Below are 17,577 nucleotides of genomic sequence, written 5' to 3' on the forward strand. Positions count from 1 at the left end.
AAAGTAGTTGCCAAGCTGAAATATCTGGGTGTTTGGATTACGAGTGACATAAATCAGTACGTCAACAATCTATCCCCATTACTACTTAAATTAAAGCAAAAAGGAGACATTTGGAGCCGACTCCTATCTGTAGCAGGGCGTTGTAATCTAATAAAGATGATATGGCTACCACAGATACTATACACTCGTTTCACAATTCTCCGACTTGGATAGGACAAAAGTGGTTTAAAAAAATAGAATCCTTTTTAGGGAAATAATATGGAAGAAGGGCCAATCTAGGATTAGTTTGCAAACCATGCAATTACCAATTAAAGAAGGGGGCATGGCAGTTCCGCACCCGAGATCATATTTCCTGGCATCCCAGTTACAACATCTAGCGGGCTGTGGAACCCTAGGAGGTGGGAATGACAGCAATAGAATGATGATAATGGGGGCCCCACACAGTATACTAGTGGAGGTATTAGAGGCTGACTCATTTGTTCATAGATGCCCGACAATAAAACTAGTTAGTAAAGTATGGCAGACAACGAAGGCCCTAATGGGGTACAATGGGGTAACAGAATATAACCCCTTATGGAATAATAAAAACTTGGCGGAAGTAAGGGGTATAGAGAGGCCCAGGGAATGGGAGAGGCAGGGCATTAACAGATTAATTCAACTATATGAGGGTAATTTCATGAAGACCTTCTTAGATTTAAGACGGGAATATCAAAGAAAGCGTTTTACAAATATCTGCAGATTAGACATGCTATTCAAGCACAGTTTAGGTCACAAATTATTGAATGGACCCAGATCCCCATACTCCTAAAAATAATTAAACCAGCCTCAACTAGAGGACTAATTTCCAAGCTATATGCCAGATTGGGGGCTAGAATAATAAGTGGAGTAGGACCTTCCAAGAGCAGAGCGGGGTGGGAGAGAGACGTGGGGGCAATGACTTCGGAACAATGGGATAAAATCTTAGAACGAGGAGTATTGGTCTCGATTTCCCCCTCGCAGAGAGAATCTCATTTGTTTCTTATACACAGAGTTTACTATACCCCCCAAAAAATGTTTAAACTTGGTTGGAGACAAAATGACTAGTGTCCCAGGTGTAAGGCGACAAGAGATTTTATCCACATGGTGTGGAAATGCCCAAAGCTACTTAGGTACTGGGCGGAGATAGTAGATAGGATAAATAAAACTTTTAGGACCACATTAGAACCGGAGGCCAAGACATGCCTATTAGGGAACTTGGAGGAAGGTAGAGTTCCAACTGGTGCTACTGAAGTAGTGCTGAGGTGCCTATTCCAGGCGAGAAAACTAATAGCACAGAAATGGCAGGCACAGATCCCCCCCGACTGTGAAGAATTGGATTGAGACTATCAATTCAATAGTTTGGAGCGAGAGAGTGGCATGCATTAGGCAAGGTAACCATGAAAAGTTTGAAAGAATGTGGAGACCTTTGGTGGTTACTCATAGCTATGAGTAAGCACTAACGTTGAGCTGACGTTTCGCACTTATTCCTGTCTGCTGTCACCCTATAATTGATGTGCATCTTCATAATAAACAAGGCTAATCTACGAGTGCGGCTGTCCAGAATTCATTCCTGTTTATTGCTACTAGCAATAGCCAGAACCTATAACCTCCGAACCAAGAAGGATTTATTTTGGTCTGTTCGAACTTTTCCTGGAGCGGTGATCACTCCTCTCTACCCCCTCGCTTCTGCCTTTCTCACCTACGAGACCCTAGTCAGGGGTCTCAAAGTGGTGGCCCTCCAGCTGTTGCTAATCTACAAGTCCCATGAGGCCTTGCAAGGCTGACAATTATAGCATGACTCCCTCAGGCAAAGGCATGATGGGACTTGTAGTTCCACAGCAGCTGGAGGGCCACCAGTTTGAGACCCCCTGCCCTAGATGTTCTTCTCTTACACTTCTTCTACCCCTAGAGGTGGCTTTATCCTTCCCCCCGGAGCCTAAGCAATTAATAGAAGTACATGTACAATTAACGATTGGGTGGTGTGGGTGAGGGGGGGGGGGGGGTACAGGGAGGGAGGGAGGGAGGGAGAGGGAAGATAAAGTAATAAATAGTTCTATGTAATATAAGACATTACATGACATTTTTTGATGTTGTATGCTCTTTTTATATGCTTTTTGCAAAACAATAAAAAGAAAATTAAAAAAAAACCAAAAAAACAGACGATTATGGACCCCGAAATCTACCTCTTGCAGAGAGGTTATCACTGAACAGATTTAGCCTATCTGAAAACAGAAGGATGTTCAGCGGTTTGAGACCTTAAGATAGACCTCATGTCCCTATTTGGTTTTGGAACTGCTACCTTTTAATAGTCTCACAATAATGAGCCCATAACTTCTGCTCCAAAAGCAAATGCAAGGCAAAAGACTGACAACTCTGTGGAAGACCCAGACAGTTCCAAGAGGTGCACTTAACCTAGCGGGTTTCTGCCAACTAAAGATGGAACAAACCACCTCAGAGACTGTCCTAAGATCTTCTGGCCTGAGATACTCCCAAAACACAGCCCCTTAGATGCTTCCCTCGCCCAGGTGGGGAAAAGCATACAGCATCTGGTATTCCCGTACAGTCTCCCATTAATATACTAACCAGGCTTAATCCTGCTTAGGCTTCGATCAACAGACATGATCAAGGTGATACGGCGGCAGTCTGACGAAAAAATGAATGCGCCTGACACCACTGTCCATCGGGAGATGTGGACACTGCCAGATGCTTAAACCTGAGAGCGGTGCACCTGCCTCCCCCGGCTGCCTCTTATTCTGGAACCATTTAAATGGTATAACAGGTAAATAACGTAGCAACTATATTAGCCAACCTAATATACAGTCCTCCAAGGATGTAGGCCAAACACAATGTTGGTTTACCTCTATGCAACCCCTTAGGTATGCCGTTATGTAAGTACCTAGGTATGCAAACATTCAGGCATGCAAGTATTCGTGCCACTATGTATTTATGTATGCATAAATGAACATAACAGGGGTCCAATCTTCACCCATCATGGCAAGCTGTCATAAAAGACCTTCAGAGACTGGGTCCCCATTAATGTGAGGTCCACTCCCCTGGACCTGTATAGCACCCTGCAGGAAAGCACCTTGGTCAGAACAAACACTGCACAGGGCTCCATTACGCAGGGTCCAGCGCCATAAAGCCTTATGGCGCTGGACCCTGCGTAATGGAGCCCTGTGCAGTGTTTGTTCTGACCAAGGTGCTTTTCTGCAGGGTTTGCATTCCAGGCATATGGAAGGGGCCAGGGTTTTTTTTTTTCTGGTTTTTGGTTCCATAGACTTCAAAGGTTTAAAGATGTGTATCGAAAAAATGCAAAATGCACCTGCAATATGCAAACTGCAACATGCACAAGTGTGAATCAGGCCCTACCCCGGATGTTTGCATACTTAGATATGCCTATTTAAATCAACCATGTGATTTGCTAAATACTGTACTTTCATAAAATGTAACCATATTGCTACACTTAGAGGTGCCTCTCTTCTCTTTTATACTCTGTAGCTCCTGCTGGATTTTGCTTCTAATCCATTTGCCATTTGTGAATGGCCATTTTATGGTTACACAACTTATCACATTGCTATAATCTTTTTATATGGACTATAAACTGAAAGACCTATGAATAAATGGATGTGGAACGAATCATCTGAGTTTCCATTATTTCTTATGGGGAAATACGCTTTGATATACAAGTGCTTTGGATTAGAAGCATGTTTCCGGGGGAAAAAAATGCAATCCAAGGTTTTACTGTTATCTATGCAGGAAGTGTTTTATTTGGTTCATAAACTACTTAGAAATCCTGTGTTTTCATGTAAATGAAAAGAAAAACCAGAATATGTTTCATATGAAATAATGAACTAATTCAGGAAGGTAGGGTAATGCAAAGTCAGAGGGGGCAGATGAGACAGACCAACTCACCTAGGTCATTAAATTGTGAAAACGGATGAATGACATTTTAAAACACAATCATAGAGCATTAAGTGGAGCACATTTTTGAGGAACCCTATTCTGTGATTCCAGAAATGTCCAAGAACTCCATACTGTACTCATATTTGTCAGGTGTATTCTTCATTCTTGCTGTTAAGTATTTAATAACTTGTTTAATTTGAATGCTGTTAGATTTCTTGTAGCAGTTACATTGTGCACACCTCCTTTTTGGAGCTCTGAAACATCTAAATAGGAGGGAGTCCATATAGGATGGTAGCTGTTGCAAGGGGCACGTTACATGGTAGAATTTGTTGAACAAGGAGCTCCTGTCAAAAAAGCCCAGTTTTTGAGCATCAAGAAGAAATGAGTTGAAGACACCGGATTCAAAATGCGTTTACTCTTGCAGTGTGAAGTGAATCGACTAATGTTAAGCTACTCTAATATACAAAGGCATTTTGCAAGTGCTTTGAACAAAATCCAAAAGCATCACACCAAAAGGTTTAGAGTTCAATATTTTGATTTTAACATAGTATATCTGAAAGAATTTGGGGGGTTCTAAGGGACCTCTTTTACTAGGGCTACAAACCTATGAACTATACACACCCAAAATAATGGTATTCCATTTAAAATGAAAAAAGAAAAAGTTACCAACCGTTTGAATAGTTTTTATTCTTATATTAAGACCCCTTTCACACTGAGCTGCCCCAGGCGTCAGCTGGAAAAGCGGCGCTATTTTTAGCGCCGCTTTACCGGCGCTATTCGGCCGCTAGCGGTGCAGTTTTAACCCCCGCTAGCGGCCAAAAAGGGGTTAAATCCGCTGTCATGGTTATGCAGTAATATTTCTCTGTCAGCTTACCTTCTCCTCATGTGTTCAGACTAAGAGGCCAGCCACTCACACCTGGCTGGTTTTATAACCTCTCCTCTAAGCATGGCCCCACCCCAGGCCCTATCAGGGAACCCTATATTAACCTGTGCACTGCAAGCCAGCAGTGCTGATCAACCATTGTGTGTTAGCTCTTGTGTGTAGTTGCTGCGTTTCCTACGTGTGATTCCAGTTACCGACTTTGGCCTGTTCTCCACTTTCCCCGCCTGCTTGTGACCCTGACCTTTGGCGTGTCCCCGACTATCCCTGTTAGCCTGTGACCCTGAACCTTGGCGTGAACTCTGTTGTCCGTGTCTGCTTGTGGCCCCGACCTTGGCTTATTCCCTTACTATCCCTATCCTCCTGTTGCCTACTGTGGGTGTGAGCTGGGGGACCCTGGGGGTCGCGACCTGGAGCCAGTTGCAGCCCAGTCCATCCTCACCACTAGAGGCTCTAGTGAACACCTGCTGGCTCTTAGACTCCGCGCCCCAGGGAATCTTACGCTCTAACCCCGGTGGGATCAGTGTTGGCGTTCCAGCGGCCCTGCCTTCCTTACCACCCTGACTCCCAACCACACTCGTGCTTTCACACTGGGTTTGCAGCTGAGGCTTTTTTCAGGCTCTTTACAGGAGCTATTTTTAGCGATGTAGCGCCTGAAAAACGCCTCAGTGTGAAAGGGGTCTTAATGGGATGAAAAGATAAAATGCTAAAACAGTACAAAAACACATTAACCCTTTCATGACTAAGCCTATTTTTTACATTTGGTGTTTACAAGTTAAAATCCGTATTTTTTGCTAGAAAATACTTCGAGCCCCCTAACGTTATATATATATATATTTTTTTTAGCAGAGATTCTAGAGAATAAAATGGCGATTGTTGCAATATTTTATGTCACACGGTATTTGTACAGCGGTGTTTTAAACGCAACTTTTTGGGAAAAGGGACACTTTCATGAATTTTAAAAAAACCAAACAGTAAAGTTAGCCCAATTTTTTTTGTATAATGTGAAAGATGATGTTACACCGAGTAAAGAGATACCAAACACGTCACGCTTTATAATTGCACGCACTCGTGGAATGGCGACAAACTGCGGTACCTAAAAATCTCCATAGGCGACGCTTTAAATTTTTTATACAGTTACCAGGTTAGAGTTACAGAGGAGATCTAGTGCTAGAATTATTGCTCTTGCTCTAACGATCGCGGCGATACCTCACATGTGTGATATGAAAACAGTTTACATATGCGGGCGCGACTTCCATATGCGTTTTCTTTGCTGCGCGAGCTCGCAGGGACAGGGGCACTTAAAAAAAAAAAATTTTTCTTATTTGTTTTATTTATTTTTAAAATTATTAAATTGTGTTAAAAAAAAAAAAAAAAAAATTCAGATCACTTTTATTGCTGTCACAAGAAATGTAAACATCCCTTGTGACAGTAATAGGTGGTGACAGGTACTCTTTATGGAGGGATGGGGGGTCTAAAAGACCCCCCATCCCTCCTTTGCACTTCAAAGTATTCTGATCGCTGTTTTCAGCAATTCTGAATACTGTATATTTTTTTAAAACCGGCGCCATTGGCAGTCAAGTAAACGGGAAGTGACGTCATGACGTTGCTTCTGTGTTTACAATCAGGAGACTGGAACGAAGCCTTTTCCGGCTTCGTTCCAGTCTGTCCCTAGCTGCCGGAGGCATCGGATTGTAGATCGGGTCTCCCGGTGGGACGGGAGGCCTGGTTTGAGCGGCGGGAGGGGGGGCGTCCCCTCCCGCTCCTCCGGTATAACAGCCGAGCGGATTTTAGTCGCATCGGTTGTTATCCCTAGAAAGCCGATCGCTGGCTCTAAAAAAACGGTACCGGGATGATGCCTGCAATTGCGGGCATCATCCCGGTATAACCCCCGAAAGCCGAGTACGCACATCTGCGTACGCTCGGCGGCAAGGGGTTAAGATGTATTTCTAAAGAAGTATGTAGGTGTGTCCTCCTGGGTAAACACAAACAAGCAACTCATCCCAATAAACTTGCTACTCAATTTATATACCCAAGAGGATAAGGCTACCTACACAAACAAATTAAATAATATACTCAAAATGCTGTATGCGTAGAAGAGATAAAATATATAAATCCAGCAGCCTGAAATTTGTGTTGTGGGAGGTTGCTATAAATAGATTAGCAGAAAGCTTGACTTGTCAGAGCAGAGCTCTGCACATTACTTCCTTCCTTTGCCAATGTGGAGTGAGGGTGTGTGCCTTTCCTTCAATAAGCTGTCTTGGCTGTATGCCAATAATCCACTTCCAGTGCAGAAGAGGAAGGGCCCTTTCCCACTGGGGCGGTTTGCAGGCGCTATTGCGCTAATAGCGCCTGCAAACCGACCCGAAAGTGCCGCTGCTTTGATTTCAGTGTGAAAGCCCCGAGGGGCGGTGTGCTAGTAGGACGGGAAAAAAAAAGTCCTGCTAGCAGCATCTTTGGAGCGGTGAAGGAGCGGAGTGCATACCGCTCCTGCCCATTGAAATCAATGGGACAGCGCGGCTATACCGCCAGCAAAGCGCCTCTGCAGAGACGCTTTGCGGTGGTTTTTAACCCTTTCTCGGCCGCTAGCGGGGGGTAAAACCACCCCGCTAGCGGCCGAATACCGACGGTAAATCGCCGCTAACAATAGCGGCGCTTTACCGCTGACGCCACCCCTGCCCCAGTGTGAAAGGGCCCGAAGAGAAAATTTCTAATATGATGTGCATTTTCTAAAGGATATATACAGCTGAAGACGGCAGATACACATGTAAAAAAAAAACGTATGTAGGGAGATTTGTTTCATCTCTGTGTATCATCTGAGGCTGTTCCCTTCACTGGGTATATGTGAGGGTTTCCAGTGTTACTAAACCCACAACAGTAAAATCTGTCTGTATATGCAGCATAGCATGCTTGTTATACTCACTGTGGAACTTTAGGGGTTAATCCAATGCATTGTGTAAAAAGGCTGTTTTATCCTGTATCCATAGATCCCTCCCCTCCCCCCCCCTCCTCCTCCTCCTGCAATGTCTACCTTGGAAAGAACAGGCAAGATAGCCAACCTCAACCTGCACATGCTCAATTGTGTATTTTATGCTGGAGAGAACAGTTTCTTGTTCTCAGAGATAGCCAAGTCACATGATATTGGCATCAAACATGTGGGTGTGTATACAGGCTGAAAATCTCCACCTTCCTGAACGCTCAGCACTGAAGAAACGGTGCAGTTTATGATGCAACTGTGGTATACAGATCATTCAAAAAGATATATAGTGGCAATATTTTAATGTAAGATTTATAAGCTGTGGACACGGGGGGGGGGGGGGGCAGATGAACTATTTTCATATTACTGGGTTTAGTAACACTTTAGGTCCTTCCAAATGCAACTACATTGTCCCAAAATGTTGTTGCAAACATTATAACCAAAAACAGTCCTCCTACTGCACCTTAGAATAAGACGTCCCAGGGCTAAACCCACAATAAAAAATGTGACTCATATGAGGACCATATAATACTCCACTGTAGTCCTCATGAAGTAGTTCATAGTCTACAATAAATTACATCAATGCACCGACATGATCCAAACCCCCGGGTTTATCAAGATGGCCACCAACACACATACTGTATACCTTGTTGTGTACTGTGTCTCTAAATCAGCAACGGGGTTATATTAGGTGCCAGGACAATATAGGCAATATTGTTGACTAGTCCTTTGCTTGCTTTTTTCTTGGCACCGCTTCTAGTTTGGGGCCTCTTTAAAAAGTGATTGTAAAGATACATTTTTTTTTATAACAAACATGTCTATACTTACCTGCTCTGTGCAATGGAATTGCACAGAGCGATCGTGAAACTCCTCTATTCGGGTCCCCCGCTGACGTTGCTGGCCCCTCCCCTCTGTCCAGTGCCCCCATGAGAAGCCGCTTCCCATAAAAGCATTCGCGTGCGCTCACACCGGAGCCCCGCTGCTGCGTCCATTGACACAGACAGCAGGACTCGGCCTCGCTCCCCACCTCCTCATCACTGGCTTTGATTGACAGCACTGGGAGCCAATGGCCCAGTAGCCAGCAGCAAATCCAGCGAAACCCGGAAATGAGCGGAGAGAAGACCTGCGCAGCGCTGGATCAAATGAGGACTCAGGTAGGTAAAAGGAGGGGTGAGGGAGGGATGCTGACACAAACATTTTTTACCTTAATGCAAGGCATGCATTAAGGTAAAAAATGTTTAGGCTTTACAACCACTTTAAGCCAGACACAAAGCAGACAATGCAGAGGAGATGAATAAAAAAACTTAGCCAACAACTGGAAAGTGCAGGGCTGCAGCACTCAGTTTACGTTATGCGACCTGAAGTAACTTTGCATTGTGTGGGCCTGCTTTGGCACTAGACTGCTGCTGTCATAAATTTGGGTCATGTGACCCAAAACTGGAGAACTGTGGAATCCATTATGCTGGTTTAAATGACAGATATATTTATTTTCACTCCAGGACCAACCCTCATCAGATTCTGAAATAGCTCTGCATTTTTCTGAAATGTCTTATGCCTTGGGTCCACTTTAAAAAGTCTACACATATTATAAGTATGCACTATGAAGTTCTGAAATTCCTTGCAAAAGTAAAAAGCAGTATAGAATTGCACACAAAATAACTTACTCTATTGCAGGCAGCAAATAATGTTTCCTCAAGGACTCAAAGTAAGGTCCTAAGTTAGCCGTTCCTTCAATGACAAAGACCACATCTGATACAATGCCCCCATTTCCCTGAGTGGCTGCATCCATCGCTGTTCAACCCCACAACCTACCAGAGACAAACAAATCATTAGACACTAAAAAGGTGCTGGATAAACAGTTAATTGATTAAGGTTTATTATAGTTCTTAGTAGATAGAATTGTATGATTCTGACAAAATGTATCGAGGCAAAGCTCTGCTAGCTAAAAATAAAACTTTTCCAAAACTGCCAGAAGAGCACTTCTGATCTTATGAAAAAGCAGAATTCACCTAATATAACCAATATTATTTATTCCTTGCAGTACAGGAACTAGTCATTCATACTGCTTGACCTCTCACCCTCAGGGATTTTTCACATCAGATGCTGTCATGTGTGTTTTATAGACATCCTGAATGCATCCATAGTAACCCTACGTTCACACCTATGCATTTTTAGTGCATTTTGCAGTTTGCAGACACACTACAGTCTATTTAACATGGTTTTTCTATGGTACACGTTTACATCTTTGCGTTTTGCAGCCAGTGCTTTTTTTTTGGAAAGAGTCAGACTTTTTTCCTGCGTTTTGCATGTAATAGTATTGTGTTTGTGATGCGATTTTTTTTTATGCTTCTTTGTTCCCCTTTAAAAACACTGTACATATAGCTGGTTGCTAAGGAGCATGCTAAACTTTTGGGCACGGCTGTATACTGTCAAAGCTTTTTAAATAGTTTTTGATAGACTAGGGCGGGGCTCGACAAATCCCAGGCGCAAGGTCACCACAGCAACCAGAAACCGCGTCTCAGCTCCTGGGCCCCTGCCGGCCTATCCACTGCCAGCGTCAGGTGCGAGCAACGCCCAAGCAGATAGCTCCTGTTCTGATGTCCAGGGCTGCTGTTAGAAATCACGGGGCCTCGTACAGCCAGGGGAAAAAAAAAAAATTGGGGAAACTGGTGGCAGGAGCATGTTACATATTCCACTCTAAAAACAGGTGAAATATGTAACATGTAGGGCTGCAACTAACGATTATTTTCATAATGGATTAGTTGGTCGATTAATCGGATAATAACCTTAAAAAAAAAAAAAAAAAAAAAAAGTGTGGTGTATAATTTAATATGTAAAGTTTTAAAAAAAATGTATTCTTAAAAATCTCTATGCAGTGGTAAATAAATAACCAACTATATGTTTAGGGAGAAAATCATCTAATCTACTCTGAGGAAACAGACTGAAGAGATATATGTATATACTATTGGAGGTTGAATCTGGTAAATATCAGACTAGGAGATCACATTTTTTATTTGGACCCCTTTCACACCGGGGCGCATGTAATGATCCCTGCCCCCTGTAATGTTCCCTGCCTCCTTGTAATGTGCCCTGTTCCAATGTGCCCTGCCTGCATGTAATATGCCCTGCTCCCACGTAATGTGGCTTGCCTCCATGTAAAAGTTTACTTTAAATGTAGTTGTAATGCCTTCTATTACCTCCAGTCTATCAAACTTCACCTTCTCTGGGTTCAGATGCTGATTTTCCCTGCACAGTCTTTAAAGTATTTTATTTGTAAAACAACAAACATGTTATACTTACCTGCTCTGTGTAATGGTTTTGCACAGAGCAGCCCAGATTCTTCTCTTCTGGGGTTCCTCACCAATGCTTCTGGCTCCTCCCTGCCTTCAGAGTGCCCCAACAGCAAGCTACAAATTATAGTATAGTGTGCCCCTATAACAAGGTAAAAAACTTCTGCCTTTACACTCACTCACTTCCTGCCCAAGACTACATGTTCCATGAGGCATTGCTCCTCACACATTCACAAGTTCCCAGGCACTTACTGACATGTATGGACGGTGTACTGAGCTGTATGTGTGCTGCACTGTATTTCCTGATGTGTAGGCCAACTAATCGGCTGGCCGATTAATCAATTATGAAAATAGTTGACAACTATTTTTATAATCGATTAGTTGTCAATTAATCAGCCCTAGTAACATGTTCCAAAAGGTGAACTTATCCTTTAATAACCATTACTATTCCAAATGTATTACACATATTATAAAGCAACAGAGATATCTTATTTTAGAACTTTTTTCACAACTAATTAGATGGGATGACCCTAGTGTGAAACCACCTTAGCTATCCTGGCAGGAAGTTTTCACTGTGCCCCACCAATCATAATTGGAGCTGAATAGGACAGATGTCAGTGTTTTTGATGTCCATGCCCGTTGAGTGTGTGTCCACATACACCACAGACTTATGGTGGTTTTATGGGTAGCCAGATGTAAATGGACTTGGGTCCATTTACATTAGGCTAACTCTGATCTGCCACATTTAGGATGCAGTTCTTTTCAATTTTTTTTTTGGCCTGAATGGACATGGAGGTAGGTGGGTGTAAACAGACACAAGCCCGTTTACATCCGAACTCCCTAGACCTACATGGAGCTTTCAATCAGGTCTGAATTAAAAACTAACAGGCAGACCCAATTGGAAAGCTGGGGTGAAAGGTTTTTTTAAAGGAGAGTGGCATGGGGGGGGGGTTCAGCTCAGCTGTGTGTTTTTACTGCCTCCCCCCAAACACAAGTGTAAAGTAGCATGTAACTGTGTGCTTATGATGATGATCATCATGTTGCTCACAGCACGTTCTCTGTGTCACATAGCTGTTGGGTGCTGACTTTGTTAACTTATGGCTGTACTGTGTGTTACAGACTATAACACAGCACAGCCATAACAAAGTCCGCATCCAATAGCCATGTGACACAGAGAGCCATAGAGAAATCATCATCATCACACAGCAGGGCCTCTGAGGACTGCACTTTCCTGAGTAGCCTATGTGACTTGTCAGTGTGTCATCTGCAGGGTACTGCTTGCCTGTGTACCACTACCAGAAGTACTCCTGCTGAACTCTGAGCCTCCTCAGTGATTGTTCTCTCCCTTGGGCTGCAGCGCCTGACCTGATGGGGCACAGGAAATTACTATATCCCCTGGCAATCAAGTAGGTGTAGAGCTGTGGTTTATAAAGTTGTATTTTATTTTTTTCTTGTTTGTTTAGCATTACTCACCTCAGCCAACCACTTCCTGTAAACCCAGACTGTAAGACAACCTCAGGGCTCACAAAGAAATGCTGTGTGTAACAACCAAAAGACTCATGTATTAAAAAGATAGCAAAACCCAAGAACAAAAACCTAATATACTGCAGCTTAGCAGTCCTTGAGCATTCTTTCGTAACCTGCTGACATTCTGTGTGAGCGGCTTCCCCTCTGCGCACTGACCACATGGGGGTTGCTCGCTTGCCACTGCCACCATTCATACAACTGCTTGCATTCTCTTTTTTTTTTTTTTCCTCTATCAACTTTACAGCTATCACAAAGCCCTTGTGCTAGCATGAGCCGTGGCAGGCCCTCTTTATGGAGAAATCAGGGGTATCCCTCTAGCACCTGCAAAAATTATCCAGTGGCTCTAAAGCTGCTCGGATCACTTTTACTAAAAGGAGAATCACTCACTCAATGCTAGGATCATTGTTATACCTTCAACCATGATCCCGGTATAACCACCTCAATACGAGGCCGTATATATACATATGGCAGTATTGAAGTGGTTAAACACAGCATAAAATGCAATACGAATGCATATGCAAGAAAAATGAATGTATTCCAATGAGCTGAGTTTACATCACTGCAGTGATTCATGTGTGTTTAAAAAAAGTACAGCATGCTGCATTTTTCTGCACCGGAACCGCAAATGTGCAGGAACACCAGAAATACATGTAAATGCAACTTGACAAAAAAACTAGAATTATAGGCAAAACTTTTTTTTTCTATTAAGGATAGAGCAAGGGAGGGTTATAATCCCTGTCAGATTTTTTTTTCCGCCATCTGTGTCCCATTGTAGTGATTTCTCTTCACTTCCTTTCCCATAGCCAAACAGGAAGTGAGAGGAAATCCCTGCAAATTAGGGGAACATATTGGAAGATTTGCTCTCTATTACTTTTCTGGGAACAACTCAAAATATGTGATTTTCTTTTACTTTCAACGATAATGGTAAACACCACAAACAGAGAGGGTGACTCTCCCTGACGGGGGCACAGACAGCGATAAGAATTGCTTTTATGTTCTAATACATCTCCACTCTATCTAAAACAAACAAAAATAGTTTTGCCTTTAGCTATACTTTAACCTGAAATAAATGAAAAACATGAATCCTAAAAAAATAAATAAAAAAAGGGGGGGGGGGGGGGGGGGCGACCATAAATGCACTGAAAACACAAACCAAACACACATGCAGAAACACACAGATTGTGGTGTAAACAAGACCCAAGATAAGGGAAATTCACACTGCAAAGCAGAGCAGCCGGAGTGATTTACCGCTCCGGCTGCAGTAGGGGGGCTGTGTGGTGCACGATTCAGCTCATACCACAGCCCCCCCCCCCTTTTTTTTCTGTTTTGAATCAACTTTATGCTAAGTGTACAAAACGTACACTTTATTCACCACAAAGTAGGGCGCTGCGCAACCTTGCATTGCAGTGCGATCCAGCATGGTGCGCTGCAATAAAATGCACCATGTAGGGTTGCCACCTGTCCGGGATTCACCCGGACAGTACGGGTTTTGAAACATGTGTCCGGGTCTCTGGCCGCCTGAGACCCGGGCACATTATTCAGACCCGCCGGTGGCTCTGTGCGGCGTGCCTTGCCTACACAGGTGGACCTCTAATTAACTTCCCCGACGAATCATAGTAATGGAATGCCGCAGTTGTGTGGGGTATCTTTGTTCCCGCATGCCGCCCGTGAGCTCCACTTTTCATGACAGAGCAGACCCGACATCTCTCCCGCTGTCCCCAGCTGCAGGACACAGACACGGTGCAGAGAGAGTGCTGTGGAGTGAACCCGCCCCTCCTCCTCCTGCTGCTGTGTTGTTTTCCTGTGTACACAGAGGAAGAGGAGGGGGGGGAGAAGGCTCACCATGCTGCCGACAACGCTGCCGGACTGAGACCATTTATCAACAAATCCACAGTGAGTCTTCCAGAGGATGGGGGGCATGAACAAGAGGGTGAGGGGGGAACTTTGAGTAATGGGGGGGGGGGTATCTTCTAGGGGGCACTTTAATACCTGTGCTACAAGGGGGCTTGGATATGAAATCCAGACCCCTTAGCACATATCATCTCCCCCCAATATTAAAGAGATGTCTACCTTGGTACCCCACAAGAGATGTGAAAAATTGCTCCAGGTGCCCATACTAGAGCCCCCCTTCCAAGCAAGTTAGTGGAGCAAAGTGTGGATTCCAGGTAACAGGACAGGTTCACACTATGAAAACACAGGAACGCGCTGTGCGTTCTGTACGATTCATATGTGACCCGGTTGCAATTTCAGCCCAACTATGTCTGCAGTCTCTGACCATCTCCTGTACTATGTATGCAGTTTCTTTCTCCTGTACTATATCTGCAGTTTCTGACCATCTCCTGTACTATGTCTGCAGTCTCTGACCATCTCCTGAATCACGTCTGCAGTCTCTGACCATCTCCTGAATCACGTCTGCAGTCTCTGACCATCTCCTGAATCACGTCTGCAGTCTCTGACCATCTCCTGAATCACGTCTGCAGTCTCTGACCATCTCCTGAATCACGTCTGCAGTCTCTGACCATCTCCTGAATCACGTCTGCAGTCTCTGACCATCTCCTGAATCACGTCTGCAGTCTCTGACCATCTCCTGAATCACGTCTGCAGTCTCTGACCATCTCCTGAATCACGTCTGCAGTCTCTGACCATCTCCTGAATCACGTCTGCAGTCTCTGACCATCTCCTGAATCACGTCTGCAGTCTCTGACCATCTCCTGAATCACGTCTGCAGTCTCTGACCATCTCCTGAATCACGTCTGCAGTCTCTGACCATCTCCTGAATCACGTCTGCAGTCTCTGACCATCTCCTGAATCACGTCTGCAGTCTCTGACCATCTCCTGAATCACGTCTGCAGTCTCTGACCATCTCCTGAATCACGTCTGCAGTCTCTGACCATCTCCTGAATCACGTCTGCAGTCTCTGACCATCTCCTGAATCACGTCTGCAGTCTCTGACCATCTCCTGAATCACGTCTGCAGTCTCTGACCATCTCCTGAATCACGTCTGCAGTCTCTGACCATCTCCTGAATCACGTCTGCAGTCTCTGACCATCTCCTGAATCACGTCTGCAGTCTCTGACCATCTCCTGAATCACGTCTGCAGTCTCTGACCATCTCCTGAATCACGTCTGCAGTCTCTGACCATCTCCTGAATCACGTCTGCAGTCTCTGACCATCTCCTGAATCACGTCTGCAGTCTCTGACCATCTCCTGAATCACGTCTGCAGTCTCTGACCATCTCCTGAATCACGTCTGCAGTCTCTGACCATCTCCTGAATCACGTCTGCAGTCTCTGACCATCTCCTGAATCACGTCTGCAGTCTCTGACCATCTCCTGAATCACGTCTGCAGTCTCTGACCATCTCCTGAATCACGTCTGCAGTCTCTGACCATCTCCTGAATCACGTCTGCAGTCTCTGACCATCTCCTGAATCACGTCTGCAGTCTCTGACCATCTCCTGAATCACGTCTGCAGTCTCTGACCATCTCCTGAATCACGTCTGCAGTCTCTGACCATCTCCTGAATCACGTCTGCAATCTCTGACCATCTCCTGTACTATGTCTACACCCACTGTTCACTGCTGCGCGTGCCACATTACTACTCCCCTAGGGCACACAGAGGTGTCCCGGGTATTTTACCATCTTATAATGTAAAAAAAAAATGCCAAGCCCCGCTGAAGTGTTCGGGTTTGGCTCGAAGAAAAGGTGGCAACCCTAGCACCATGTCTGCATTTTACCGCAGCACAGCACTAGGTTGTGTTGCAGTGTAAATAGGACACACAGGGAGCAACTGTTTTCTGTGTAACCCTGCAGTGACAGACCATTTACAATGCAGTAAAACGTCTGCCACCACATATAGTGTGAATTAGCTCTAAATGGATATTTTACACTATCATGCAGCGTGGGAGCATACAAAACACTGTGCTCTGTATAACATCCGGTGCCAACCTGCCCTGCGGTCACACTACAATGGGGGGGTTACCATAGCTCTGCTATATACAAGGTGTCAAGACCTCAGGACTAGAAAGATCTATAGCAGTCATCACAGACCTCTGCGGCCTATCACTTCCAAATATACTATAAGCACCAGAAAGATTAATGTTACCTGTCACGACGCGCTGAGACTTGTAGTTCCCCAGCACAGCTACACAGAGACGTCTTTGTGGAATTTCTCTTTATTCATTCTCTATCCGGTACCTGAATGTTACCCGCACAAACCTCCGCTCACGCTTCACACCTTCTCCAGAGAAGCAACACAGCGGCGCAGGACAGTTAGCCGAGCGCCGTCTTCAAAACAGAGTGGAGAGTGCAAACTTCTGTGATCGATTACTGGTGCCTGGCTCCCGTTGCCGTCTTCTCGGACAACGGCGCTCTTGCTGGTGGGAGGAGAGTATGACACTAGCTCTAGATTTCAGCTCCAAGAGGATCTGGCTGCAAAGTGGAGCTCCATCGATGACAGGAAGCACGTGGCCTCCACTTCTATTTTTTTTTTTTTTTTTTTTTTTTTTTTTTACTGAACTTTATTGAGAACTTTTGCAGCTGGAGCTCCACTGTCACAGGAAACATGTGGCCTCAACTCCACATTTTTTATTTTTAAATTAACTTTAATGTAATAAACAAATAGATGATACTACAGAAAGTGGACGTCACTTGATTGCTGTAGTGTACATAATTTCTGTGTAGAGTGGCGCTCCAGTAACTGCAGTGGGCAGCAGATACTGAAGCCATTCTGTTGGGATTTGCAGAAATACAAGATATTTTTGGTTGGTTTTATTAAAGTGCTGTCCTTAACTACTTGCTTCCCGGCCACTGTGAAACGACGGCGGGACGGTGCAGCTCTCATTCTGGGACGCCAGAACAGCCGCTCTCACGCGGCCGCGCCATGTTGCTAGGACATGGCACGACCCCGATCTCTGTAAAGAACAGCGTCCGCGGCTGTTTAACCACTTGATATTCGCGCTATAGCCGAATGACGTCTACAGTGC

The 17,577-nt window shown here is 44.6% G+C and overlaps 1 protein-coding gene across 2 annotated transcripts in view; it reads right to left on the reverse strand.

The window, feature by feature from the left end:
* MED25 (mediator complex subunit 25) overlaps window positions 1–17,073 on the reverse strand; it is a 328,200-nt gene extending 311,127 nt beyond the window's left edge. The window contains exons 1-2 of one of the 2 annotated variants that reach the window (XM_073602256.1): window positions 16,698–17,073; window positions 9,443–9,586 (exon numbers count right to left, since the gene is read on the reverse strand). In XM_073602256.1, the coding sequence (XP_073458357.1) occupies window positions 9,443–9,567 (125 nt within the window). In that variant the 5' untranslated portion in view covers window positions 9,568–9,586; window positions 16,698–17,073. Of the gene's footprint in view, window positions 1–9,442; window positions 9,587–16,697 lie in introns of those variants that run through there. The other variant, XM_073602257.1, reaches the window with a different exon arrangement.
* Between the last annotated feature and the right edge of the window lie 504 nt (window positions 17,074–17,577).

The sequence above is a fragment of the Aquarana catesbeiana genome, linkage group LG10 (genome assembly GCF_042186555.1).
Source record: "Aquarana catesbeiana isolate 2022-GZ linkage group LG10, ASM4218655v1, whole genome shotgun sequence".
In the NCBI taxonomy this organism is placed as follows: Eukaryota; Metazoa; Chordata; class Amphibia; order Anura; family Ranidae; genus Aquarana; species Aquarana catesbeiana.